A 24,108-nucleotide genomic window follows, 5' to 3' on the forward strand; every position below is an offset into this window, starting at 1 on the left:
TAAGTACCAGTTGATGTCTGACTTCGGACTTTAACAAGGCTGTTAAAAGTCTGTTTATAAAACGGGCCCTAAGTCCTGAAGTTCATAACTTTGTCTAGCCTAAAAAACTGGGCCCAACACAGCCTTGGTCTTTGAATGTGTGTAACTTTATCTACTTGAGCTTTGAACAATAACTTTATCTTCGAGGCTAAAATTGCTTAATTTAAACTGTGGGCCGGGTCCTTGAGATAACTTTATCTCGCCTTGAATACTTCAAACAAGATTTCATGGTTATCATTCAGCCGTATTATTCTTGATACTGATTACACTCGATACTGGGAACACCTCGGTATTCCCTCAGCAGAGGTGGCTGAGAGAGGGAAGCCTGTTTATTGGGGGATTGCTGCATAACATCGTGTTACATATCACTGAAAGGGCACCGAGCGTACATTGTGGGTTTTTTAAACCCCCCCCCGGCTGTTGAAACCATTTTAAAAAGAAAAAAAAGAATGGTCACACTGAATTATTTATTCGTCTGCGGTCTGTTCCACAGCACCATCTGGTGGACATGGGGCCACTAACATGAAGATTCCTCCTAGCTGCTAGGACCTAGCATAAGAATTGATCTGCGGGCTAAATGTTATGGAGGGTCACCCTTTCTCCTAGTGCTTCATTTGACATTTTTACAGTGATGCCACAACACACTCACACACACACACACACTAAAAAAAGGCTTTTTTTTTTTTTCAACAAATGACTGGTTTATTTAAAACGCATTTGCTTAAACACTGAAGAGATCTGAAATGTTTAAGATTGACATCAGGAGTTCCCACCATACATTTCCATGTCCACTGCCTGAGCGTTTGAAGCCATTTAACAATTCTAATCCAGAATACGGAGTAGTGCACAGCTGTAGGAGCAACAGGCCAACATTCCTGTTCCTGAAGTTCAACAGTGCCGAACCTCCTGTGACCAAACAGCCCTGGAGAAGACGGTCTACGCTGGAAATCACAGATTCACAATTGGAGTTTAAAGAATAAGTTTTTACTGTCAGTTTGTGCGTGTTTTTACACGGGTGTGCGCATGCATGTGTGGTTCCATTCATAATAGTAATATCAAAAATGTTAACCATCCTGCCCTTCATAAGAAATGTAGTGTAGAGTGTAGAATGTAGTGTTTGCCAACATTCAAAAATGAACCTGTGCCAGATCAGTGTGGGTGTGTCTCCAGGTCAGTGTGGGCGTGTCTCCAGATTAGTGTGGGCGTGTCTTCGGGGGCATCCTGGGCTCTCAGCGGTCCCGTGCGACCCGCAGCCGCCACAGGTCATGCTCGGTGACGGCACGCTGCACCACTGCTCTTTGTGTCACTATTCACAGTATTCAAGACCCTCACACACCAGCGTTGGCCTCAGTGGCCACTAGGGGGCAACACGCCAAGCGAAAGCCCCCCACCCCCGCCCTCTCATGAACCCCTCGTGTGACATCACACATCCTGAGCAGTGGCTCCCAACACCAGCCATGGGTGGTGGGGAAGCTCAAGGGTTAGGACTGCCCTGTTCAACACACCCCGTTCAACTCAACGCAGCAAGGGACCAAGCCGTCCGTGCGCTGAGTGGGACGTGTCGGAGCAGGGACGAACATGGCTCGGAGTCCGTGCCGCCACGCTTGGCAAAGGACGCGTCAAAAACAAGACAGGCAAAAATACTAAAGTTTGCAAACAATGATTGGAAGCAAACAGCCACCATTCAGAACTGGCAGTATGCTCATGATTTCATGCTGACAGGTAGCCGTCCACTTCCATCCACTGGGGTACGTTTGGTTAAGCTGTTCGCTGCAATAATCAGAACAGAAAAACGACTTGAAACGACTTGGGTTAGAATCAACAGTACCCACCCAAGCAGGAAAAAAACACAAACTTGGTATTTGGGTTAGAACAACAGTAGCCTTCATAATTGTAGTCAGGTAGAAGTAACTATTCTTCAACAGCGTTAAAAAGTGTTCAACTGCGTGACCTCTTATTGGCTACGCTATTTTTCCATTTGCCTCTTACTGTTCACATTTCAGCTTAAAGATCATGCAATCTCCCCACCCCACTGTACATGGGTTAGAGAAAGATGCTCAGAATGCTTATAAAGTTTAGATTGCTGAAATATTGCTAAAAGAAAAAAAAAATCATAACAGTAATACCATAAAAAAAAAAAATCTAACAAATCTCTCCCATACCTCTCTGGTGACACCACTCATGGTGTACAATGGCCTGTACTAACTAACCAACAATAACCACTGTGATACGTCAGCTTGTGGGTCAGCTTCTCTGTGGCCACACAACCACACTCATTACACTTCACAAGGCAAAAACTGATCCCAGAACAGTGCTGTTGCTCTGAGAAGTGTGGCAAAAAAGAGCCAGTGACTGGAGCTTTAAAGAGGGTGCTGGTGCAAGGAGTGACAAGTGGCCTAAAGCTCACGGTCCCTCATCCTAATGCGCCATGCGGACAGGAAAACAGTTCAGTAGAGAGGTTGGGCGCTTTCAATGTCAAATCCTCTGTGAGAGGATGAAAGACAGGTTTTGTTGCTTGCCTGCTTAAAAAAACAAAAAACCCAAAAACAGAACAAAACAAAAAACAGGTTTGGGTTTGACACCTTTTTTTTCCTTCTTTTTTTACATCCATGTGTGTCATTCAAAACAAATGTCTATCTTTCACATGCAAACCTCTCTCTCTCTCTCTCTCTCCCCCTCTCCCTCCTCCTTCCCCACCACGCACACACACACACACACACACACACACACGTGCACACACACACGGTTCTCTCAGTGTTTGAGAGAGAAGTCGCCCGTGTTGAGGCGTGGCCTGGGCAGGGCTCCGAACATCTCAGTGCCATCTGTGGCTGCAGGAGCAAGCAGTGCCTTCATACTAGCAGCTATGTGGTCCAGATCTGCGCAGGCAACCTATCACACACACACACACACAAACAAACACACACAGGTCAAACTATAGTGTGTGACTGGACAATGACTGACAGTCATTAAAAGTAGTAAGCATTAATAATAGCCAACAATACTCTTAATATTCACTAGCTCCTCATTCGTTCTTTCATTTTGTACGAGTGTGAAATTACATAAATAGTTCCACTAAAATATTGATGTGTCCAAAAGGGCATGATCTATCAGTTTATTATTAAGGATGGAATTAGATTTGTGTCAAAAGTATCAAACTGAATTTCACAAGTACAAATTGCGAAAATGCGATGAAAATAAAATGAATACCAAACAGAAAGAAAACATAAAAGACCAACCAAGAGGACCTTCACCCAATCAGAGGAGGACAGAGGAGGACCCAGCACTGCTCTGCGGTTTTCATGCCACACTGGGCTGGTTTGCAAATGCAACCGTGTGTGAAAACATAACATAATTCACACACAACAGGTTATTTTTGACTACTGTGAACATTACCGTGGCCACCTAAAAACTTTGCTTCCAAACGGCATGAAACAAAAATTTATCATCTTGTGAATGTATAAATGTAGGTGAAATACCTGGCCACTTGGGTCCTAGGAGCAGAGTCCACGCAGAAGACTATAGCTAAGAGGAATAGGAGGAAGATGAAGAGGGGCACATCTGATCTGACATCACTGGCTGTGAGCTCACGACACATCCTGATTGATTCACTGTAAGGCGGCCAGGCGAATGCTATTATAGGAGTACATATACCCTCAAACTGAGGAATATGTACGTCAGTCTGCATAAGAACGGCCGCCAAACACTGTGTGGGGCTGCACAGAGAACCACACAGATCAGATCAGGGGAATGAAAGACTGGAAATGTTTTGAAACGACCTGCATTTCACATTGAAGAATAAAATTCTCAAGAGGACTACACAGTAGGGATGCACCGAAAATTCGGCCACCGAAAATTTTCGGCCGAAATGGCTTAAATTTGCATTTTCGGTTTTCGGCCGAAATACTTTCATCACCGAAACAACACGGCCGAAACGATGTGTTGTGATGACGCAAGCAAAAATCGCCACCTGCACGTGCTTATTTGGATTAAAAAAAAGTTTCAAAAGCAAAAAAGTTTCAGTGATGCAGAAAGCAAAAAAGTTTCAGTGATGGCGTCAAGGCAAAGGACATTACACCAAAAATTATGGAACTCGTTGCCTTAGACGATCAGCCGTTCTCTGTCGTAGAGGATGTGGGATTTCGTAGGCTAATAGAGCACATTGAGCCCCGTTATGTTTTGCCGAGCAGACGACATTTCTCAGAAGCGTAGTTTCTCAGAACCTTAGTTGTTTAATGTTGTTGCAACTCACGTCACGTTTTTATGAGAGAATTTATATTTATCTTTCAGGCCAGTCAGTTATAATAAAATTTTACTCGTATAAAATACATATATTTATCCTCTCAGATAAAAACGGTCTGCAAGCGAGTTAAATTTAATTAGTGGTCGTCCGTTGTCAGCGTTATCGCCGTTAACGGCCCACCACTAATTTTATTTTATAATATGCATTACTGTAATGTCAGTGCTAAATAAATATTTTCAAATCAAATTTTGTAGTTGATTTATTCTTTGAATAGCAATGCTTTGATTTTAGTGAGGTTAGCCATAAATCCAATGTTACTAATAATTGGCATAATGTATTTCGGTTTTCGGCTTTTGGCTTTCGGCCTTGGTTTCCTCATTTTCGGTTTTCGGTTTCAGCTAAGAATTTTCATTTCGGTGCATCCCTACTACACAGATTGCAAATCCTGACCTTTTCCTTTAAATTTCTCCAATTACAGACTCTAGCTTTAGGCTGGACATTTTTGCTGGATCTGGCAACCGCAGGGTCCCCATAGGTGTGCATTAACATACAACAAATGCACAAGCAAACCTTTAATGCACTGTGAAAGGTAAAATGGCGGGTATGGATGCTACTGCAGGAGCACACAAACAGAATTCTGGCCAGCTGGCTGGTGTGCAGGGGTCACTGGAAGAAGAGCAGGAGTGTGTGTGTGCGCGTTTGTGGCACCAGACACAGTTCTGTCTGACTGACCACAACATAGGGACACTACTTTGAAACCAGACTGATCATGGCAGGTAATAACTTAACTGTGGTGGTGTCCTGCTCAACGTCAAAACACTGATGTAATGCACAGCCACCAGGGAGATCGTTGGGATTAGGCTTACCAAATCTCTGTTGGTGCACACAATAAACTTCCATATTATGGGGGTGATCTCCATTCTGCTCAAAGGTCACAAAGACCACAGTCTGAGAACTGCTGGATGATTTACAGTCACGTTTCAGATCAACACTTGGTATCCTTCAGTCTGTCCCCTCTCCACTACTCACCTCAACCTCCCACGTCACCCTCCATCTCCATCTCTCCCTCCACCTTAGTTTCCTCCACCCTCACTTCCCCACCACACCTTGACTGGTGTTATTCTCTAGCACTCAAACCTGGAACCAATACTTTAGTCTCTTTCTTCATACATCAACCTCCATCTTCCAAACCAATATGGTCTTCTCACCCGGCTCCTTGATTCCTCACAGCAGATATATCCACTCTCCAAGTTCAGATCTACCACTCATACCACTGCTATAAACGGACAGAAGCTCATCACTAAATCTCAGCAAGTCTGAGCTGCTCCATATACCTACAGATCACTCCATCCAACAAGGTAAACAACCTTGACAACCAATTATAAACCTTTCCTGTAGTGTCTCCCATCAGTACCCACTAGATCACTAGAAATTGGTGTCTGCCAAATACTGTAAATACTGTACAGGTAAAGGTTAAAATGGGAACATTAACATAAAAGAAAATAAATGGAACTCTTCTTCATACTGGATAAACCATGTTAATACATTTGACACAAATCTAATTAGATGGTCAAAGTGCGGTGATGGGGTCTAGCAGTAGCAGTGTCAAAGGAAACGTTCAAGACAGACCAATTAAAGATTACCGTCATCTACAACAATGGGAACGACTGGAAATAATTTAATCGGAGCATGCAAGAAAGACCCATTTTCAAGGACGATAACCTACAGCTGCCCACGTACGGTTCCACTGGATCAATCAGATTCTACAGAAGTTTCACTCGAGCCAAACCAGAAGGTGGACTCTGGTTACCGCAGCTCTGAGGGGTCGGACATGCACTGTCCACCGAGTGGGACACTAACCCGTTCACCACTATGGGGCTCTCCAGGCGGGGCGCGGGTGCTCTTGTAGCCCCAGACGGGCACAGACACGGGGAGAGAGCGTGCCAGGGCTATGGGGTGCAGTGGCCGGGAGGTCAGAGCGGGGTGCCCCATTGCCAGGCCCCGGGAAGGGGGAGGAGCGTCCTCGCTCAGAGAACCTAAAACCAGCAAGAGAAACACAGAGAGAGAATCAGGAACACAGCACAATGTAGGGGTTTGTAATGAGTAAAAGATTCAGACAGCACTGTTCACTGACCCTGGAGCACTTGCTGCGGACGACAGAATGAGGTTTTACAGGCATGTCCTGCAATTATGATCATGTGCATTTGTAAAGGCCAAAAGTATGTAGACACCCCTCCTAATTATTGAATTCAGGCGTTTCGACCATACTCATTATTAACAGGTGTAAAAAATCAAGCACCATATCCCCATAGACATACATCAATAGCAGATTGGGGAGTACTGAAGAGCTCATTGATATTAACATACAGTGCCTCTTGCTTCCAGTGAAGGCTAATGGTAATTCTACAGCATGTAAGGAACATTTTAGATAACTACATGCTTCCAATGTTACAGTGTTCCTGCTCCAGCATGACTGTGCTTCTATGCACACTTGGATCCACAATGACGTGGTTTGGTGTGGAGGAACTCCAGTGACCTGCACACAGCCCTGACCTCAACCCCACTCAACACCTTTAGACTGAATCAGAAAGTTGACTGTGAGCCAGGCCTTCTTGTCCAACATCAGAGACTGAGCACCCACACATGCACTTTCATTGAATGGGTGCAAATTCCCACAGACACACTCAGGAAAGCCTGAACAGTGGAGACTGTTGCAGCCACAAATGAGGGTTGGGGCATCTCCATGTTAATGCCCACGGTTCTACAATCAACAAGCGCATAGGAGTGTGATGCTCAGATATCTACAAACCTTTGGACATACAGTGAACTTGGTAGGTTGTCATTAGAAAGCAAGAATCTCATTTGTCCTCTAATGGTGCAATTCTATACATCTACTTGCATGTAATACATAAAACTAGTCTGAATTACCCACTGATGTTTGCCACGATTATTAAAGAGCAATGACAAGCACAAATCCCACTAAAAACATGGTTATGTAACAACCAGCGTGAGAGAGTCATGAGCTTGTGCACAATCCTCGCCTGCGTTTACAATAAATACAATGTCTCTCCACTCTACAGCACAGATTTATTTTTTTTTTTTACAAAAGCCACCATTTAAAACTGATCCTAGTTTTTCTTATGAGGGCTTATATCATGGTTGTACAGCTATCACAGACCAAGGAGCCCAAGGCCATAGATGTTCATTTCAGCTTCTGTCCCACCCGATTCAGCAGAAAACCAGCAATACAAAACACAAGGCTCCCCAACTCGGGCAGAGCTGGAGGGGGCTAATCCCTGGCTTTGGGTCACACAGCCTGAGCTACTGATCCAGGACCCTCTGAAGTTGATTAGGTAAATTTCACCATTACCCTCATCATGAAGAATGCAGGCACTGACTCAGACAGTCCAAACTAACCACTGTTCAAAATTAACATGACATGTCAAACCAAGTCAAAGTCAAGTTTTTTACAACACATCACAAAGCAGTTTTACTAACACGTGTGTCCAGATTCCTGATGCACCAGCCAAAGACAAAGGTGGCAAGCAAAATCTCAGGAACCTTAGGAGGACCAAGACTCAAGAAGGAACCCATCTTCATACATTTTGTACAGCACATGGTTTTACCATGCTCTCCAACAATGCCTTTTATTCAGAAGCACAAATTCAGTAAACAAGGTTTGGTGTTATGATTCTGTAGCTTTTTTTTTAACCATAACACAGAATGGTTGGAGAATGGGGTAAACTAGAAAGCATCCTCTAAAGCTTCAAACTTTTCATGCATTTGCCCCAAATTTTGTGGTTAATTAAATCAACCCTCAAGCATCTGTAGAGGTGCCTTCAGGAAGCATGCAGCGTTGTGTGTGATGTCTGCCCACCCACCACACTCACCATCTGTGCTCTCTTCTTCCCCGTCTGACTCAAAGAAAGGCTCGCAGTCATGGGAAAGGGAGTCCTCGTCCATAGAGAAAACACCTAGGAGGAGCATCATCAGTGTGAGACAGGAGTGGACATGGAGAGATGGAGAGCACCTTATGAAAACAAAGACATCACTAGACAAACTGTAAATATGTTTACCTGCAGATTCATTCAAATTGCGTCTCTGTACATCCATATCCTCCTCTCCTTCCTCCTCCTCCTCCTCTTCCTCCTCCTCTAGGTCTGCGATGCCTGCCCTCTCTCTAGCTCTCTCCACGTCCTCTAGAATGGCTCTGTCTCTCTCTCTTTCACTATTTCCTTTCTGAGCTACAGGCTGACCAATCACTGTCGGCTGGTTGTAGATTGATGGGTAGCTCTGTGAATAAAGTCTTGAACTTGGACTTATGGACCCAGCACCTCCATCACCAATAAAGGCCTTTGGAAAGGGGAAATGATTTACTTATGTACTTAAGTATTTTTAAATAAAATAGAGAGAGAAAAAAAACAAACACCAACAACTCAACAACTTTTTTACTAAAAGCAACAATGAACAATGAATTGGGGATCAGAATGACCAATTCAAATGCAAATAAACCTTTTGAGTTGATGATTGCAAAGCAGTCCAAGCTGAGGACTGAGAGCTCAAAGAACTGTGCAGTTCAGTGTTTTTAAGTTTTGAGAGAATTTCTCAACCCAGTTACTCTCTCCCACCTCTAATCACCCCTGTGATTAGGAACATTAGTACCTAGTACACGTGTACTGGGAGCTGGGACAGACAAAATGTGGACCATCTGTTGGATCCCAAGAACTAACACGACCAAGGCAAACCTTGACATGCTCGATACTAAGCCGAGTTAGGAGTATTAAAGTCAGGAAAGCCCAAGCCCACACAGTGCATTGGTCATCCACAGCCAGAGTTGAACATCCCAGGTTTATGGAAAAGGGAAGATGATAAACAGTCAGTGATTTATATTATTTGGCCACTCACCACTCTGTCTGAGGGCTTGGCCCCTCCCTCTCCAGAGCTGAGGGGGGCGTGTCTGTGAGCAGTCAGCACAGTGGTAGAGTGGAGCACGGCGATGTCATCTATGTATCTCCGTGATGACTCTGCCAGGGCCCCCTGGCCCCAAACGTGATAGGTGTAATCCCAGTTCTTGCTTCCTGGAGGAGCGACTCCTCCCCCCTCATGTTTCTTCACAGGGTCTGCCTCCACGGCAGAGGGAAAGAACTTCTTACCCGCGGTCAGAATGGCCAAATCACAGCCTGACTTTTGGCTGTAAGCTTCAGCCGCAGCAAGCAGAGCCAACCAGCTTTCTTTGTGGTTGTCTGGAATCTCAAGATCAGAGGATTTGGCGATGGAAGCCATGATCTTCAAGCTTATTCTGTTCTGCAGTGTAAAGATGCTGGTACAGGTTACAGGTTGAGCTATAGTGAGCAGTTTTTACGCTTGTGTGTCTGCCTGTCCTGCTTTTAACTTGCTCACGTTTACATGACCTGCGTCAGAAACCTTCTTTGGTAATGAATATAGCTTAGTTCAGTGCAAATGCTGATGTAATGTAACGGGAGGCACGAGTGGGTGGCCGTGTCTGCGTGCACCAGAGAACTAGGGGAGAGATGGGAGGATGTCACTTGCTGGTGTTGCCTAGAAACAAACAGACATAAGTTTCACTGACAGATGATGTCACTCTTATGCACTCTCAAATACAGTTAAAGCAGCCACATGTTTTGCGCATATTTGTGTCGGTTTTATTCATTGTACAGCAAGACGAAAACATCACGAGAAGGATGTGGAGTGTTTCTGCTGATTGCTCACAGCTAAGCTAATCTATTTATTTCTGAAAAGTTTCTGATTATGTTCAACACAGATTGGCTGCCACCCCCACCGACACCTTCATTCATTGTGTCAGTTTGGTCGGGCAAATGCGTTTGCAGTCCTCATGGCCAGGTCTGTCATGGCCAGGTCTGTCATGGCCAGGTCTGTCAGGGCCAGGTCTGTCAGGGCCAGGTCTGTCAGGGCCAGGTCTGTCAGGGCCAGGTCTGTCAGGGCCAGGTCGGTCTTGGCCTGGTCGGTCTTGGCCTGGTCGGTCTTGGCCTGGTCGGTCTTGGCCTGGTCGGTCTTGGCCTGGTCGGTCTTGGCCTGGTCTATCGCAGCCTGCTGCATGCAGCCTCGCTGAACACCTCCTCCCTCTCAGGCTTTCGGTAGACAACAACTTCTACTGCCAGAGTCTGCGACAAACGGACAACTGCAGTAGCTGAGTTGATCACCCAGCTAGCTGCTGTTTGTTGGGGTCAGTGGTAACGCAAACGCCACTTCCACCGTCACAACGCTCTGGTGTTTGGTCAACGTGCTAGCCAGTTTGTTAGCTGTAAACCAGCTAGCTGGGTAGCCAGTTAGCTATGCGCTCCCAGTAAAGACTTCACGTTTGGCAGTCGTCCTGTTTCCATTTTGCACGGAGACAAATGCAAACGAAGGGTTTAAAACGATTCGTTTACTTACGTGCCCGTCTTCCAGTGTGTGTTAACGCGTCCCTCGCACTCAAACGTTTAGTTTTCGTGTGCCTCCTTTGTCTAGCAGACTCTCCCCTAGACTCCAACGTAACGACGCGCAAGTAGCTGTTGACAACCCCCCCCCACGCGCACGCGCACGCGCTCTCGACGCGTGAGGTGGTGCGCGCGCTCGCCTTCACCGCGTGATGTCGTGCGCGCGCCTCAGGTGTGCCGTCAAGTTTTTTTGTTTGGTACGCTCCTGTTCTTACCTACGATTTGTAGCGCTCTTAACGACAGTGGATGAAATTACATGTTTGCGAGTATTGGTTGAAGATTGAGGTTGAACCGCATTAGTACAGATGTATAAGAATTATTTTAGATTCGAGATCATAGATTGAAATTTCACGCTGCTGTCTCATATTTAGCACGTTTGAGTTCCCAGTAAGGGCATGGATTCTCATTACTTTTAATATTTCGAACTGGGGGAGCTATGTATTGTATAGGTTGATATTCACTAGACAATTCATACTTTGTATAAGTATTATCTTTGGCAAATTTACTTCATTTAATCGGTTTAATCGTTTTTGTTATTAATATTTGTGACGATTAAAGTAAATGTGTGTGTATATATACACACATACATATAAAGCAAATATACAATTGGTTTAATATTGAGCTAGCTATTATTGCCATGCATTGATTTTGAGTAATTTTAGTAAACATTGCGACAGCAGCACGTGACAGAACGTCTAATCTGATTGGTCGGGTGGGTCGCCGTTCAGAACGTCTAATCTGATTGGTCGGGTGGGTCTCCGTTGAGAAGAGGAAGCGGCGTTGTTTTGGTCAAAATTACATACGCAGGCGAGTGAAGAATGGACGTGAAGCCGGAGAGTCTCAAGGTAGTAAATGACCACAGTGGTTTTTATTTTATGTACTGTATTTTATGTCAAGCCCCACAACAGGGTATTTCAACGAACCTTAAAGCGTCATCACATTTTACATGTATTTAAGCTGAATTTAGTTCGGAAACTAACTTGGCGGAGCTAGCTGAAATAGCAACGTCTCGCTACCTAGCCAGCTGGGTTAGATGGGCTAGCTCTCAAACTTCATATGAGACGTTTTGATGAATTTTAATTCCTCGCTGTTGGTTGGATTAATGTGGGTTTTAATTTAGTTTTAAGATTTTTAGTGGCGTCCTGAACTTGCTTACGTAGTAACATTTAGTTTGACGCAGGTGAGACACAGGTAACCCGTGTAGCCTAGTTTACTCGACAGACCTGTTTAGGACATTGTGAACACACACATCGACCACACACATGAAGTAAGTAGTTAACGCTAGAGAACCAAGATATGTAGGGTTTCTTGTAGTGTGATTCTTTTCGTTTTGTGTTAAATGAGTCATGTATTGAAAACGAGGCTGCCTTGACGGTTTGATTCCAGACAGTGTTGTGGTTATTTAATGGTATAGTTACTTTCACGAGTGAAGTAATGTGTTAAATTCTTGACCGACAATAGCAAGATGCAACGCTGCACTGTCACGTGATCTTGTCGTGTATTACTCTTGCGCTCTAGAACCACACATGTGAGTGTGAGTCATGAATAACCTGATGGGGGAGGGGGGTCTCCTCTTTTAAAGGTGAAACATGTAAAAATAAATTCGTGTTTGTTTATGCACAGCTTATCTTTGAGAAGGAGGGTGTTTACCTCCACACCAACGCCAAAAGAAGCAACGAGGACACAACCATTCCTGGATTTATCCGTATCATAGAGCGGGTGAGGATGACTGTATAATCATGGAGGTGTTGTATGGTACTGACACCTAGGAAGGACAATTTGGACTTTCAAGTCATGACAACCACAATAGTAAAAGTAAAACAGGCCCATACACAAAATACAGATATTACCAGTACATTACAAATGGTAATAATGGACACATGAATTCTGTGTGTGATTATTTATTTTTTAAATGTGTTTCAAACCCTGGCAGGATGGTGAGGCACTGCTAGAGTGGAGCCCGGTGCAGAGTGAAGGGAAAAACGCCCCAGCTGTCTTTTACACAAAGGTGAGAGCCCCAGTAGTCCTCTCCAACACTCACAGGGGTGAAATACCCTAAATCTCAGTGATACGCCCCAGAAGCTTACACATTTCAGCCTCACTGACTTGTTCTTTGTATAATGTTATGTTCCATTTCACTACTCTCTGGTAGGATGGGGACGGGGGAGAAGACGAGACCAAGTTTGACCCGGGCTACGAGCCTGACTGGGCTGTAATCAGCACAGTAAAGCAGACCAGAGGGAAAGAGCAGCCACCCCCCGTGAGACAGACGGGTAAATAGTACATTCCCTGTGACATACGCACACACACACACATCTGTCTATCTATCTATCTATGATCACTAGTGTGTGTGTTTGTGTGTGTTTTCTCACTGCACACTCATTTCACAGAGGAATAGTTCCGATTGGGGTGAAAATCACAACTGGCAACTTAAGCAAAACAGCGAACATATACATGGCTTCTTGGCTATCAGTGTCTCTTGCTGACACTGCAAATCAATCAAATTTTATTTATATAGCACTTTTTACAACAGTTGTTGTCATAAAGCAGCTTTACAAGTGTCCGAGTCCAAGCCCCCAGTGAGCAAGCCAAGGGCGACCGTGGCAAGGAGAAGCTCCCTAAGAGCATGAGGAGGAAACCTTGAGAGGAACCAAGACTTTGGGGGGGGGGGGGGGGGGGGGGGGGGGGGATTATGTAATTCCTGTTTTAGTCCTAAACGTCTTGATGGTTGGTAGTGTTAGTCATAGCAGAGGAGAATTCAGGGCAGTGAAAGGGTAGTGGGTTGGTCCTCCATCATATATGGTTAGGCTGGAGATGGCCAGCCCAGGACGGATCTCTGGAAATAGGAAATAATTAGGGCCCAGAAGGAGAAATTCTGTTTTGTCCTCATTAAGTTGGAGGACGTTTAGAGACATCCAGCATTTAACATCTCTTACGCAGGCCTCAATTTTTCCTAAACTGAGTTTGTCATCAGGTTTGGCTGATATGTAAAGTTGAGTGTCATCTGCATAGCAGTGAAAATTGACACCATGTTTATTTATAACTATGCCTAATGGTAGCATATATAATGTAAATAATAGTGGTCCTAAGATGGAGCCTTGCGGGACCCCGTATTTCACGTTTGGACGGAATATTATTGAGCTCTACAAACTGATAGTGATTAGTTAAGTAAGAGTAAAACCATGAAAGGGCTGTGCCTGAGATTCCAACCCAGCGTTCTAACCGTTCTAGCAAGATCCTGTGATCTATTGTGTCGAAAGCTGCACTAAGATCAAGAAGCACTAACAGAGATACATAGCATTGATCTGAGGCAAGGAGGAGATCATTTGTTACTTTGACTAGAGCTGTTTCAGTACTGTGATGGGGCCTAAAGCCAGATTGGAACTTTTCAAATATGTGATTCCTATGCAGATATAGGCATAATTGCTGGGCTACAGCTTTTTCTATGATCTTGGATATAAATTATGTGTTCGAAATGGGTCTATAATTAAATAGCACAGTTGGATCAAGATTTGGTTTCTTGATCAGAGGTTTAATAACCGCTAATTTACAGGATTTGGGCATATGACCTATTGTAATGGATGAGTTAACTACTGTTAGAAGAGGTTCAGTTACAACTGGTAATACCTCTTTTCATAATTTTGAGGGAACCGAATCTAGTGTGCAAGTAGTACAATTTAATGATAAAATAATTTTCTCTAATTTTGATTGTGGGAGTGGATGAAAAGCATCAAGTGTTTATCCTAATGTAAAATTAATCGAGTTAACAGACGCTTCAGAAAAGGAAATGCAAACTTCCTCTGAACTGGCAACCTTGTATCTGGGTTAAAAACCTTAAAAGCCTCATGTTCTATACAACTAGGGATGCACCGAAATGAAAATTCTTAGCCGAAACCGAAAACCGAAAATGAGGAAACCAAGGCCGAAAGCCGAAAACCGAAACACCGAAATACATTATGCCAATTATTAGTAACATTGGATTTATGGCTAACCTCACTAAAATCAAGGCATTGCTTTTCAAAGAATAAATCAACTACAAAATTTGATTTGAAAATATTTATTTAGCACTGACATTACAGTAATGCATATTATAAAATAAAATTAGTGGTGGGCCGTTAACGGCGATAACGCTGACAACGGACGACCACTAATTAAATTTAACTCGCTTGCAGACCGTTTTTATCTGAGAGGATAAATATATGTATTTTAAACGAGTTAAATTAAATTATAACTGACTGGCCTGAAAGATAAATATAAATTCTCTCATAAAAACGTGACGTGAGTTGCAACAACATTACAGCTCAGGTAAACATAAATGTCGTCTGCTCGGCAAAACATAACGGGGCTCAAAGTGCTCTATTAGCTTACGAAATCCCTACGACAGAGAACGGCTGATCGTCTAAGGCAACGAGTTCCATAATTTTTGGTGTAATGTCCTTTGCCTCGGCGCCATCACTGGAAAACTTTTTTGCTAGCTTTATCCAAATAAGTGCGTGCAGGTGGCGATTTTTGCTTGCGTCATCACAGCACATTGTTTCGGCCGTGTTGTTTCGGTGATGAAAATTTTCGGTGGCCGAATTTTCGGTGCATCCCTATATACAACATTCAGAATAGAATTGAAATGGTCTTGCGGTCTGTCTTTTTTGGTCACATGCCTGGATTTAGAGTTAAAGACAATGCAAAAAGTGTGACTTGAAACAAGCCCTGTGTGAAAGGCCATTTTAAAACCAGTGCAAAAGTACAAAACCACAAAATCTGACAAATGCCATAAAACCATTCTAACCTCCTCTGACTCCTCAGTACAATATTTGATGAAGTTTTGACATTGGATCTTTTTACATCTCAGCTCCACATTGCACACACTGCAATAACCGGTATACATACAAACACAGGTTATGAGCTCAAAGCCAGGTTAGTCATCAGCCATATTGGGGTGCGTGAACTACAAGTGTGTGTTGGCATGCAGAGGGAACTGTTTTTTTTTTCTTCTTCTTTTTTTTGGTAAAGGTCTGGCCAGATTCATGGTGTGTGTGTGTGTGTGTTTTCTCTGTCTCCAGGGCAGTGGGGTTCATTCTCTCTGCCCCTGTCAGAGCTTTACTCTCTTCGCCGGGCACGCTTCTCTCTGGGCAGGAACTTCATGGTGTTGACCAGCAGGGGGGGACATCCCCTTCCCCCACTGCACTTCCACAGGGGTGGCACCAGAGAACTGCTCAGAGCCATGCAAAGATACATTAGACTTGCCCCGTGAGTGGTCTCTCCCCCTCTCACACATAATATATGTCTCCAATCCAGTAGCTGTAATGTAATATCTCTCTCTTTCTCTTTCTCAGGTCTCCAGTGGATGGGAGGTTGTTCTTGGCATATCCTCATGACTCTGGGGCACTTTCTCAGTCTTTTGATGAACTGCATCTCTTTGATGACACCGGTGCAGACCTAGTCTCTGTAGGTTCCTAACATATTCCTCATGTCACTTCCTGTAAAGGCCCTTTGCTATATCTGGTATTCCTGTGGTCTGTTTTGAGTCCGACATGTTTTGTCTTGTATTTGTGTAGAGGTTCATCCAGGATCCTTACGCGACCACATTTGGAGGATTTTCCAAGGTTACAAACTTCTTCAGGGGGGCACTGAGACCCCCAGAGTCCCCTCTGCATGCCAACACGCCTGCAGGAGCCCACACACCCCATATAGCTGATGATGAACCTGGCTTTGAGCTCATAACCTGTGTATGTCACAAAGAGAGGGTGGGGGAGAAGGGAAAGCAGGGAGCGGTATATGAGGGAACGTTTCACTGTTGAATAATTCAGATGACTAGGTTGGTGTAGTTTTCATTGGTGCATCCTTCGCCAGCAGGGGGCAGAGCTGGGCCCCCGGCCAAACGTGAGCAGAGGCCAGCCTTTGGATAACTGGGAACAGTTTCTGGATTCAGAAGGGCGTGTCACAGACCCACAGAGAGTCAAGGAACTGGTCTTCAGAGGGGTAAGGTTATATTATTTCACAGTTAAACTTAATGGCTACTCTGAGTGAGTTGTTTTAAGAACACTTAATAGCTATCGCTAAAATAGTTGGGGGGTGTTCCTCCTTGCCTGTCAGTTATTCAGTATGTGCACACCCAGCTAGGTGTGTGATTGGACATAAAAGGGTGTATCCATTGTCTCAGCTGAGGAAGTCCTGGGGGGCGGGGGGTGTTGGTGTGTGATTTTGGAGGGTGTAAGGGGGGCGTTTTCCTTTAGTGTGTGATGGTGTTTGATTTTGGAGGGTGTAAGGGGGGCGTTTTCCTTTAGTGTGTGATGGTGTGTGATTTTGGAGGGTGTAAGGGGGGCGTTTTCCTTTAGTGTGTGATGGTGTGTGATTTTGGAGGGTGTAAGGGGGGTACGTTTTCCTTTAGTGTGTGATGGTGTTTGATTTTGGAGGGTGTAAGGGGGGCGTTTTCCTTTAGTGTGTGATGGTGTGTGATTTTGGAGGGTGTAAGGGGGGCGTTTTCCTTTAGTGTGTGATGGTGTGTGATTTTGGAGGGTGTAAGGGGGGCGTTTTCCTTTAGTGTGTGATGGTGTGTGATTTTGGAGGGTGTAAGGGGGGTACCTTTTCCTTTAGTGTGTGATGGTGTGTGATTTTGGAGGGTGTAAGGGGGGGTACCTTTTCCTTTAGTGTGTGATGGTGTGTGATTTTGGAGGGTGTAAGGGGGGCCTTTTCCTTTAGTGTGTGATGGTGTGTGATTTTGGAGGGTGTAAGGGGGGCCTTTTCCTTTAGTGTGTGATGGTGTGTGATTTTGGAGGGTGTAAGGGGGGCCTTTTCCTTTAGTGTGATGGTGTGTGATTTTGGAGGGTGTAAGGGGGGCCTTTTCCTTTAGTGTGATGGTGTGTGATTTTGGAGGGTGTAAGGGGGGTGCGTTTTCTTTTAGTGTGTGATGGTGTGTGATTTTGGAGAGTGTAAGGGGGGCCATTTCCTTTAGTGTGTGATGGTTTGTCCTCCTCTCCTAGGGCATCATTCCTCCCCTGCGGAAGGAGGTTTGGAAATTCCTGCTGGGGTTTTTTCCATGGAATAGCACAGCCAAAGAGAGGGAGAACATTGTCCGCCTGAAAACGTGAGTCCTGTGATGCAAGACTCTGTGTCTCACAGTGTACAAGTTCTGTTGCCCCTCTCAGGCAATGGCATTCTAAGACTCCCAAGCTGAGTGGTTTTAGCAGTGCACCTGAGGCGTTCCAGAGCAAGGCCTCACAGTTGTGCTGCAAAACCTCAGTCTGCTGTGAGCCAGTCTTGCTATTTTATATTTAGGTCTTGGGGGGGGGGTATGTAATGTAAATTTATTTATATAGCACTTTTTTGAGTCTTTGCTCCAAAGTGCTTTACAACTCTACAAATAAATAAAGCAGAAATAAAATATACAAGACAATCAATAAAAACATGAAAATCGTACATAAAATACATAACATATAAAAACATAAAAGGAATTAAAATAGGTATGTAACACAATTAAGTAAAACTAAGCAAAACCCCCACACTCAAAGTTTAATTGTGGACTGTTTCAAAGGCTTGAGAATAAAAATGGGTTTTCAACAGTTTTTTAAAAGATGATCTGGAATCTGCAAATCTGATGTTTACAGGAAGACTATTCCAGAGTTTAGGTGCATACACGGCAAATGGACGGTCATCCTTTTGCTTGAGTTTTGTTCTCGGCACCATCAGAAGCCCTTTGTCCGTAGATCTCAGTGACCTTGAAGTGGAATGGGGAACTAATAGCTCACAAATGTACTCTGGCGTCTCACCATGTAAAGCCTTATACGTTAAAACAAGCACCTTAGAATCCACTCTCCACTTCACTGGCAACCAGTGCAGGGAGGCCAACACTGGAGTGATGTGTTCCCTACGTCTTGTTCTGGTTAAAAGCCGTGCAGCTGCGTTCTGCACCATCTGAAGCTTTGCCAAAGATCCTTGGCTAAGGCAGGTGTACAAGGCATTGCAATAGTCTATGCGCGAAGACACAAATGTATGTATGATTCTCTCCAAGTCCTGAAATGGTAGAATATGTTTGATTTTTGCAATGTTCCTAAGCTGAAAAATGCATGACTTGATAAGCTTTTTGATGTGTTCAGTGAGTATGTGTGTGCGCGCACACGTGTGCTCTCCGTCCTCATGAGTATTATTCAACCTTACTCATCTGCAGGGATGAGTACTTCAGGATGAAGGTGCAGTGGAAATCTGTCAGTGAAGAGCAAGAGATGAGAAACTCCCTCCTCAGAGGATACCGCAGCCTCATTGGTTAGTTCAGCTGTCTGTCAAATCACTTAACAACTAAGGTTCCTAGTCTAGTCCTTGAGCCAGTCAAAATGTTTGTTCATTTTTAGCTCCCAGTAAACTTACAGCCTTTAAACAGCTGATTCACATAATCTACTAGATCTGCATTAGCAGGTCCTTAAATACTAGATCTGTAAGTGTCTGACATTACATATTGTATAACATAACAAACTTTGTGAATTTCCCCAGTTTGGGACTAATAAATGATTCTCTTATCTTATACCTCTGTGTTCTGATTGGACAGAGCGGGATGTCAATCGCACAGACAGACAAAATCCCTTCTTCTCTGGCAACGAGAACCCTGGTCTCACACTTCTCCATGACGTGCTAATGACCTATTGCATGTACAACTTTGACCTGGGTATGCATGCTCTCCATGTGCTGCAGTTACACCTGTTGGCCACCAAGCGGTGCTGTTGGCGCTCATCTCTCTGTCCCTCTCTGCTCAGGCTATGTCCAGGGCATGAGTGATCTACTGGCACCACTCCTATTTGTCACACAGAATGAAGTGGAATCCTTCTGGTGTTTGACTGGATTTATGGAGCTACTGGTAAATCCTTCTGCTGATATTTACTACTAGTCACCAGAGGTGGACAGTTCAGCTCTGTAAAATAAAAATCTGCTCCAGGGGATTGTTCCAACTACCTGGATCAGCTAATTATCCTAAGTTAGGGGGTGATCATTCAGAGAAGTCAACTTTTTGCTTTATGAACTTTGTAACTCTCACCTTATATCTTTTTGTTTAAATCGTTTGTTTAGGGGTGAAATCATTTGGACTGAACATGTGATGGAGAGTGGAGGCTTTAGTTTTTGGTTTCTTTATTTCTCTTTTTCAGCATCAGAACTTTGAGGAGTCACAGGAGGCCATGAAACAACAACTCCTGCAGCTCAGCCTGCTGCTGAAAGCACTTGACCCAGAGCTGTGTGACTACCTGGGTATAATATAAACACACACACACACACTCTCAACCCAGAGCTGTGTGACTACCTGGGTATAATATAAACACACACACACACACACACACACACACACACACACACACTCTCAACCCAGAGCTGTGTGACTACCTGGGTATAATATAAACACACACACACACACACACACACTCTCAACCCAGAGCTGTGTGACTACCTGGGTATAATATAAACACACACACACACTCTCAACCCAGAGCTGTGTGACTACCTGGGTATAATATAAACACACACACTCTCTCTCAACCCAGAGCTGTGTGACTACCTGGGTATAATATAAACACACACACACACACTCTCAACCCAGAGCTGTGTGACTACCTGGGTATATAAACACACACACGACCCAGAGCTGTGTGACTACCTGGGTATATAAACACACACACACACACACGACCCAGAGCTGTGTGATTACCTGGGTATATAAACACACACACACACACACACACACACACGACCCAGAGCTGTGTGATTACCTGGGTATATAAACACACACAAACACACGACCCAGAGCTGTGTGATTACCTGGGTATATAAACACACACACACACACGACCCAGAGCTGTGTGACTACCTGGGTATAATATAAACACACACACACACACTCTCAACCCAGAGCTGTGTGACTACCTGGGTATATAAACACACACACACACACACACTCGACCTAGTGCATCACTCACTGATTGCCGGCTGTAGTGCAGTGCGGGACCGGTGGGCTGTAGGGGGCAGTGCGGGACCGGTGGGCTGTAGGGGGCAGTGCGGGACCGGTGGGTTGTAGGGGGCAGTGCGGGACCGGTGGGCTGTAGGGCAGTGCGGGGCCGGTGGGCTGTAGGGCAGTGCGGGACTGGTAGCTGTAGGGCAGTGTGGGACTGGTGGCTGTATTGTGTTTGTGCAGATTCTCAGGACAGCGGCTCTCTCTGCTTCTGCTTCCGCTGGCTGCTCATCTGGTACAAGCGAGAGTTCCCCTTTGACGACATCCTCAGCCTGTGGGAGGTTAGGCACACACACACACACACGCGCACACAGTGTGAAACCCAGGTCTTCCAGGCAGGAGTAAATATGTGCTCTTGACAACCAGACCAAAAGGGGCAGCTCTCTGGCACAGCAACCAGAACAGAGTTACATTCCTGCATCACGGTTTCCATCACACAATTCTTTCCTTCAAGCGGTGACCGCCACCATCACACATGCACATGGACACGCATGCATACGCACGCAGGAACACGCGTGCTCCAGACATAAAACCAGAGCGAAGGTGTGAACATTCTCACAAGCTGTATACACCAACCTGTATACACAACCAACCACAAGCTGTATACACCAATCGGAAGTGGGTGTGTGTGTGTGTGTTACTATTTGGTGTAGGGCTGCTGTTGACAAACATTTGGAAGTTTTGAATGCCACTATAAAACCACTTTAATATTATTCCCACAATGTAGTATACTTTCTCTACTATATAGTGCATGCTGTCATTTAAAATGAACCAGAACAATACCAGTGCTCTGTTTGTAGGTTCTGTGGACCCGCCTCCCATGTGCAAATTTCCACCTTCTCTTGGCCTGTGCTATTCTCGAGTCACAGCGGGATGAGCTCATTGGATCAAACCATGACTTTAACTCCATTCTCAAGGTGTGTACTATAGACTGGGGTGAAGACTGTGTGTACGTCATGCACTCTGTGGATGCAGCTCACTGTGTGTGTGTGTGTGTGTGTGTGTGTGTGTGTGTGTGTGTGTGTGGGTCTGGTTTGCAGCACATCAATGAACTGAACATGAAGTTGGATCTGTATAAAATCATGTGTGATGCAGAGGGAATCTATCAGCAGATGGCCCAATGCAAGGTATGCATAAGCCCTTCCCCATCTCACACACACCACGGTCATCAAACATGCTTCTATCAAACACACACACACCCCCACGGTTGGATACCAAAGCTTGCGTAGGTACCTGTCTCCACCCACACTACTTCAACCAAAAAGGTTCTTGGTAGTTTTAAATCTGATGCTGCATATCATTGGTATTGACTAGCAAATTGCTGCTATAATATATCTAGATTACACAAGGCTAGATTTGTGTTTTCAAGTTGATATATCTAACAAACAAATTTGACATTACTGATTTAGGCAATAGACATCATTGTTACTCATGCTGTTCAGTTCACTGTTTGGACTTTTTATAAACTCTGTAAAACAAACAAATTATCGATCAAAGTACAGTATGTATGTCAAAATGTCATCATTGCCATTGTATTTAGAGTTTCAGAATAAATGTATTGTACTTTTATGTAGATGACAACTGCGTTGTTGCTTTCTCACGAACACATGCATGTGTGTATAAATAATGACAACATAACGCAACAAACTGATAACGCTCCATTCTTTCTGTGTCCCACCAATCAGGAGCTCCCCGTGAGAGTACAGGAAGTTTTGGGCTTGTATGTCCCCTCCAGCTCTGACGAGGAAAGCCCACAATCAGAGGCCAGAGAGACTGACAGGCTGCTCAGCCAATCAGTGGCTGGGGGAGCAACAGCCTGCCAACCAAGCAACAGTCACGCTACCCACCGACCGCCCCCCACATACCCCTAATTACTACTCTTTAACCGGACAAACTGAGTGTGTGGTGGTTTTTTATGTTAAAATAATGTGTATGCATAACTGAGCGTAAAACAATAATTACTGGATATATGGATATATGTACAAGGTTATGGATTCAGATGGCAGTCAGAAAAGCAGCTCTAGAGAAAATGTATGTAGAACTTTATAATACTGTATTTTCATATGCAGGGAAGAATAACTACATGTGTCATCATCATAATGAGGGAAAGAGGGAGTGGCAGAGACTGCAAGAGGCTGGAAGGGGGTGGCTTTCATTTATAAAGTCTAAAGTAATGGCTTCATTCAAAAATGTTGAACTTGGAGAATAATAAAGGTGACCTGGGGGAGAGGAATGAGTTAACCCTAATGGCACATGTTAACATTAGCGGCACATGTTCACGTTGGCAGGGTCCAGCTACACTCTCTCCACTAGCTGGTGCATTATCAGTTTTGGATGAAGTATTTATGCCTTATGCTTTCTGGCATGTATGTGCTAAAGTGGTAGCTGTTTGGACCCCTTTACCCTGCTGACCTGTCGGACATGACACCAAATGTTCTCGGTTTCTGTAATATGAATATTTTATCTTATAGGATCCTGCTCTGTTTTGTCTGACTCTTGTGATCTCTCTGGTTAAATCCACCTCACACTTGCAGCTGATAGATAATACTATACAGTGTGCTTCTGGCTCTGGGCATTATGCATGATGACCTGAATAACCTGGACAGTATAATTACTCGTATTATATTTTATATGTAGCAAACACACACAGACATGAGATATATATCTATATATATATATATATATATATATATATATATATATATATATATATATATATATATATATATATAAATAAATATTGTTTTTAACCATTACTATATGTGCTTTTACTTTAATTGTTCTAAAATAAAAAGCTCTGGGTTTAATGTTTATGGGTTTAATGTTTTGTCACCTGTAATGTAAGGCCTCCCCAGTTGGTTTTTGTTCTTTTTTTTTCTTTCATTCTCTGTTGGAGTGCCCCCCCCCCCCCCCTCTCCCCTTCGCTCTGTTTGGTTTTTACAGCCTCATAAATAATTAAATGGAGTACAGACTGCAGGCTAACCCGCCAGCCTCTGTCCTCTACACTAAATCAGATAAAACCTTTGCCTGTACTCTGAGCATTACACCGACCCTTGATTACTACACCAACCTTGTGCCTTACACCAACTCTGAACGTTACACCAACCCTGAGCATTACAGTAACCCTTCAGTACTACACCAACCCTGAGCATTACAGTAACCCTTAATTACTACACCAACCCTGAGCATTACACCAACCCTTCAGTACTACACCAACCCTGAGCATTACAGTAACCCTTCAGTACTATACCAACCCTGAGCATTACACCAACCCTTCAGTACTACACCAACCCTGAGCATTGTGATTATCTTTGCAGTGAGGTGTTGAGACGGGCACATGTGGTCAAAGGTTTTGCAAACACACAGTTGCTGAATGAACCTGCGGACCT

The 24,108-nt window shown here is 44.3% G+C and overlaps 2 protein-coding genes across 3 annotated transcripts; one reads left to right on the forward strand and one right to left on the reverse strand.

Annotated features, from left to right (window-relative positions):
• Positions 1 to 713: 713 nt before the first annotated feature.
• On the reverse strand, positions 714 to 10,848 carry akt1s1 (AKT1 substrate 1 (proline-rich)). The gene is made up of 6 exons (XM_076996627.1): positions 10,694 to 10,848; positions 9,185 to 9,838; positions 8,356 to 8,632; positions 8,170 to 8,253; positions 6,140 to 6,315; positions 714 to 2,928 (listed from the first exon to the last, which is right to left on the reverse strand). The coding sequence occupies exons 2-6, from the start codon at positions 9,560 to 9,562 to the stop codon at positions 2,791 to 2,793; spliced, it is 1,053 nt and encodes a 350-aa protein (XP_076852742.1). The 5' UTR covers positions 9,563 to 9,838; positions 10,694 to 10,848; the 3' UTR covers positions 714 to 2,790.
• A 605-nt stretch (positions 10,849 to 11,453) lies between these two features.
• Positions 11,454 to 23,394, forward strand: tbc1d17 (TBC1 domain family, member 17). 2 transcript variants are annotated; one of them, XM_076996618.1, is made up of 17 exons: positions 11,454 to 11,582; positions 12,361 to 12,456; positions 12,671 to 12,745; positions 12,890 to 13,010; positions 15,795 to 15,981; positions 16,068 to 16,179; positions 16,290 to 16,460; positions 16,585 to 16,713; positions 17,715 to 17,818; positions 18,899 to 18,993; positions 19,274 to 19,390; positions 19,479 to 19,579; positions 19,866 to 19,965; positions 20,903 to 21,000; positions 21,520 to 21,636; positions 21,760 to 21,846; positions 22,405 to 23,394. In XM_076996618.1, exons 1-17 carry the CDS (start codon positions 11,556 to 11,558, stop codon positions 22,588 to 22,590), a joined length of 1,923 nt encoding a protein of 640 aa, XP_076852733.1. In that variant the 5' UTR covers positions 11,454 to 11,555; the 3' UTR covers positions 22,591 to 23,394. The 2 variants fall into 2 exon arrangements, with proteins under 2 accessions (XP_076852733.1, XP_076852739.1); XM_076996624.1 differs by having other exon boundaries at positions 16,588 to 16,713.
• The last annotated feature ends 714 nt before the right edge of the window (positions 23,395 to 24,108 follow it).

Source organism: Brachyhypopomus gauderio, chromosome 2 (assembly GCF_052324685.1).
Source record: "Brachyhypopomus gauderio isolate BG-103 chromosome 2, BGAUD_0.2, whole genome shotgun sequence".
NCBI classification, from domain to species: domain Eukaryota; kingdom Metazoa; phylum Chordata; class Actinopteri; order Gymnotiformes; family Hypopomidae; genus Brachyhypopomus; species Brachyhypopomus gauderio.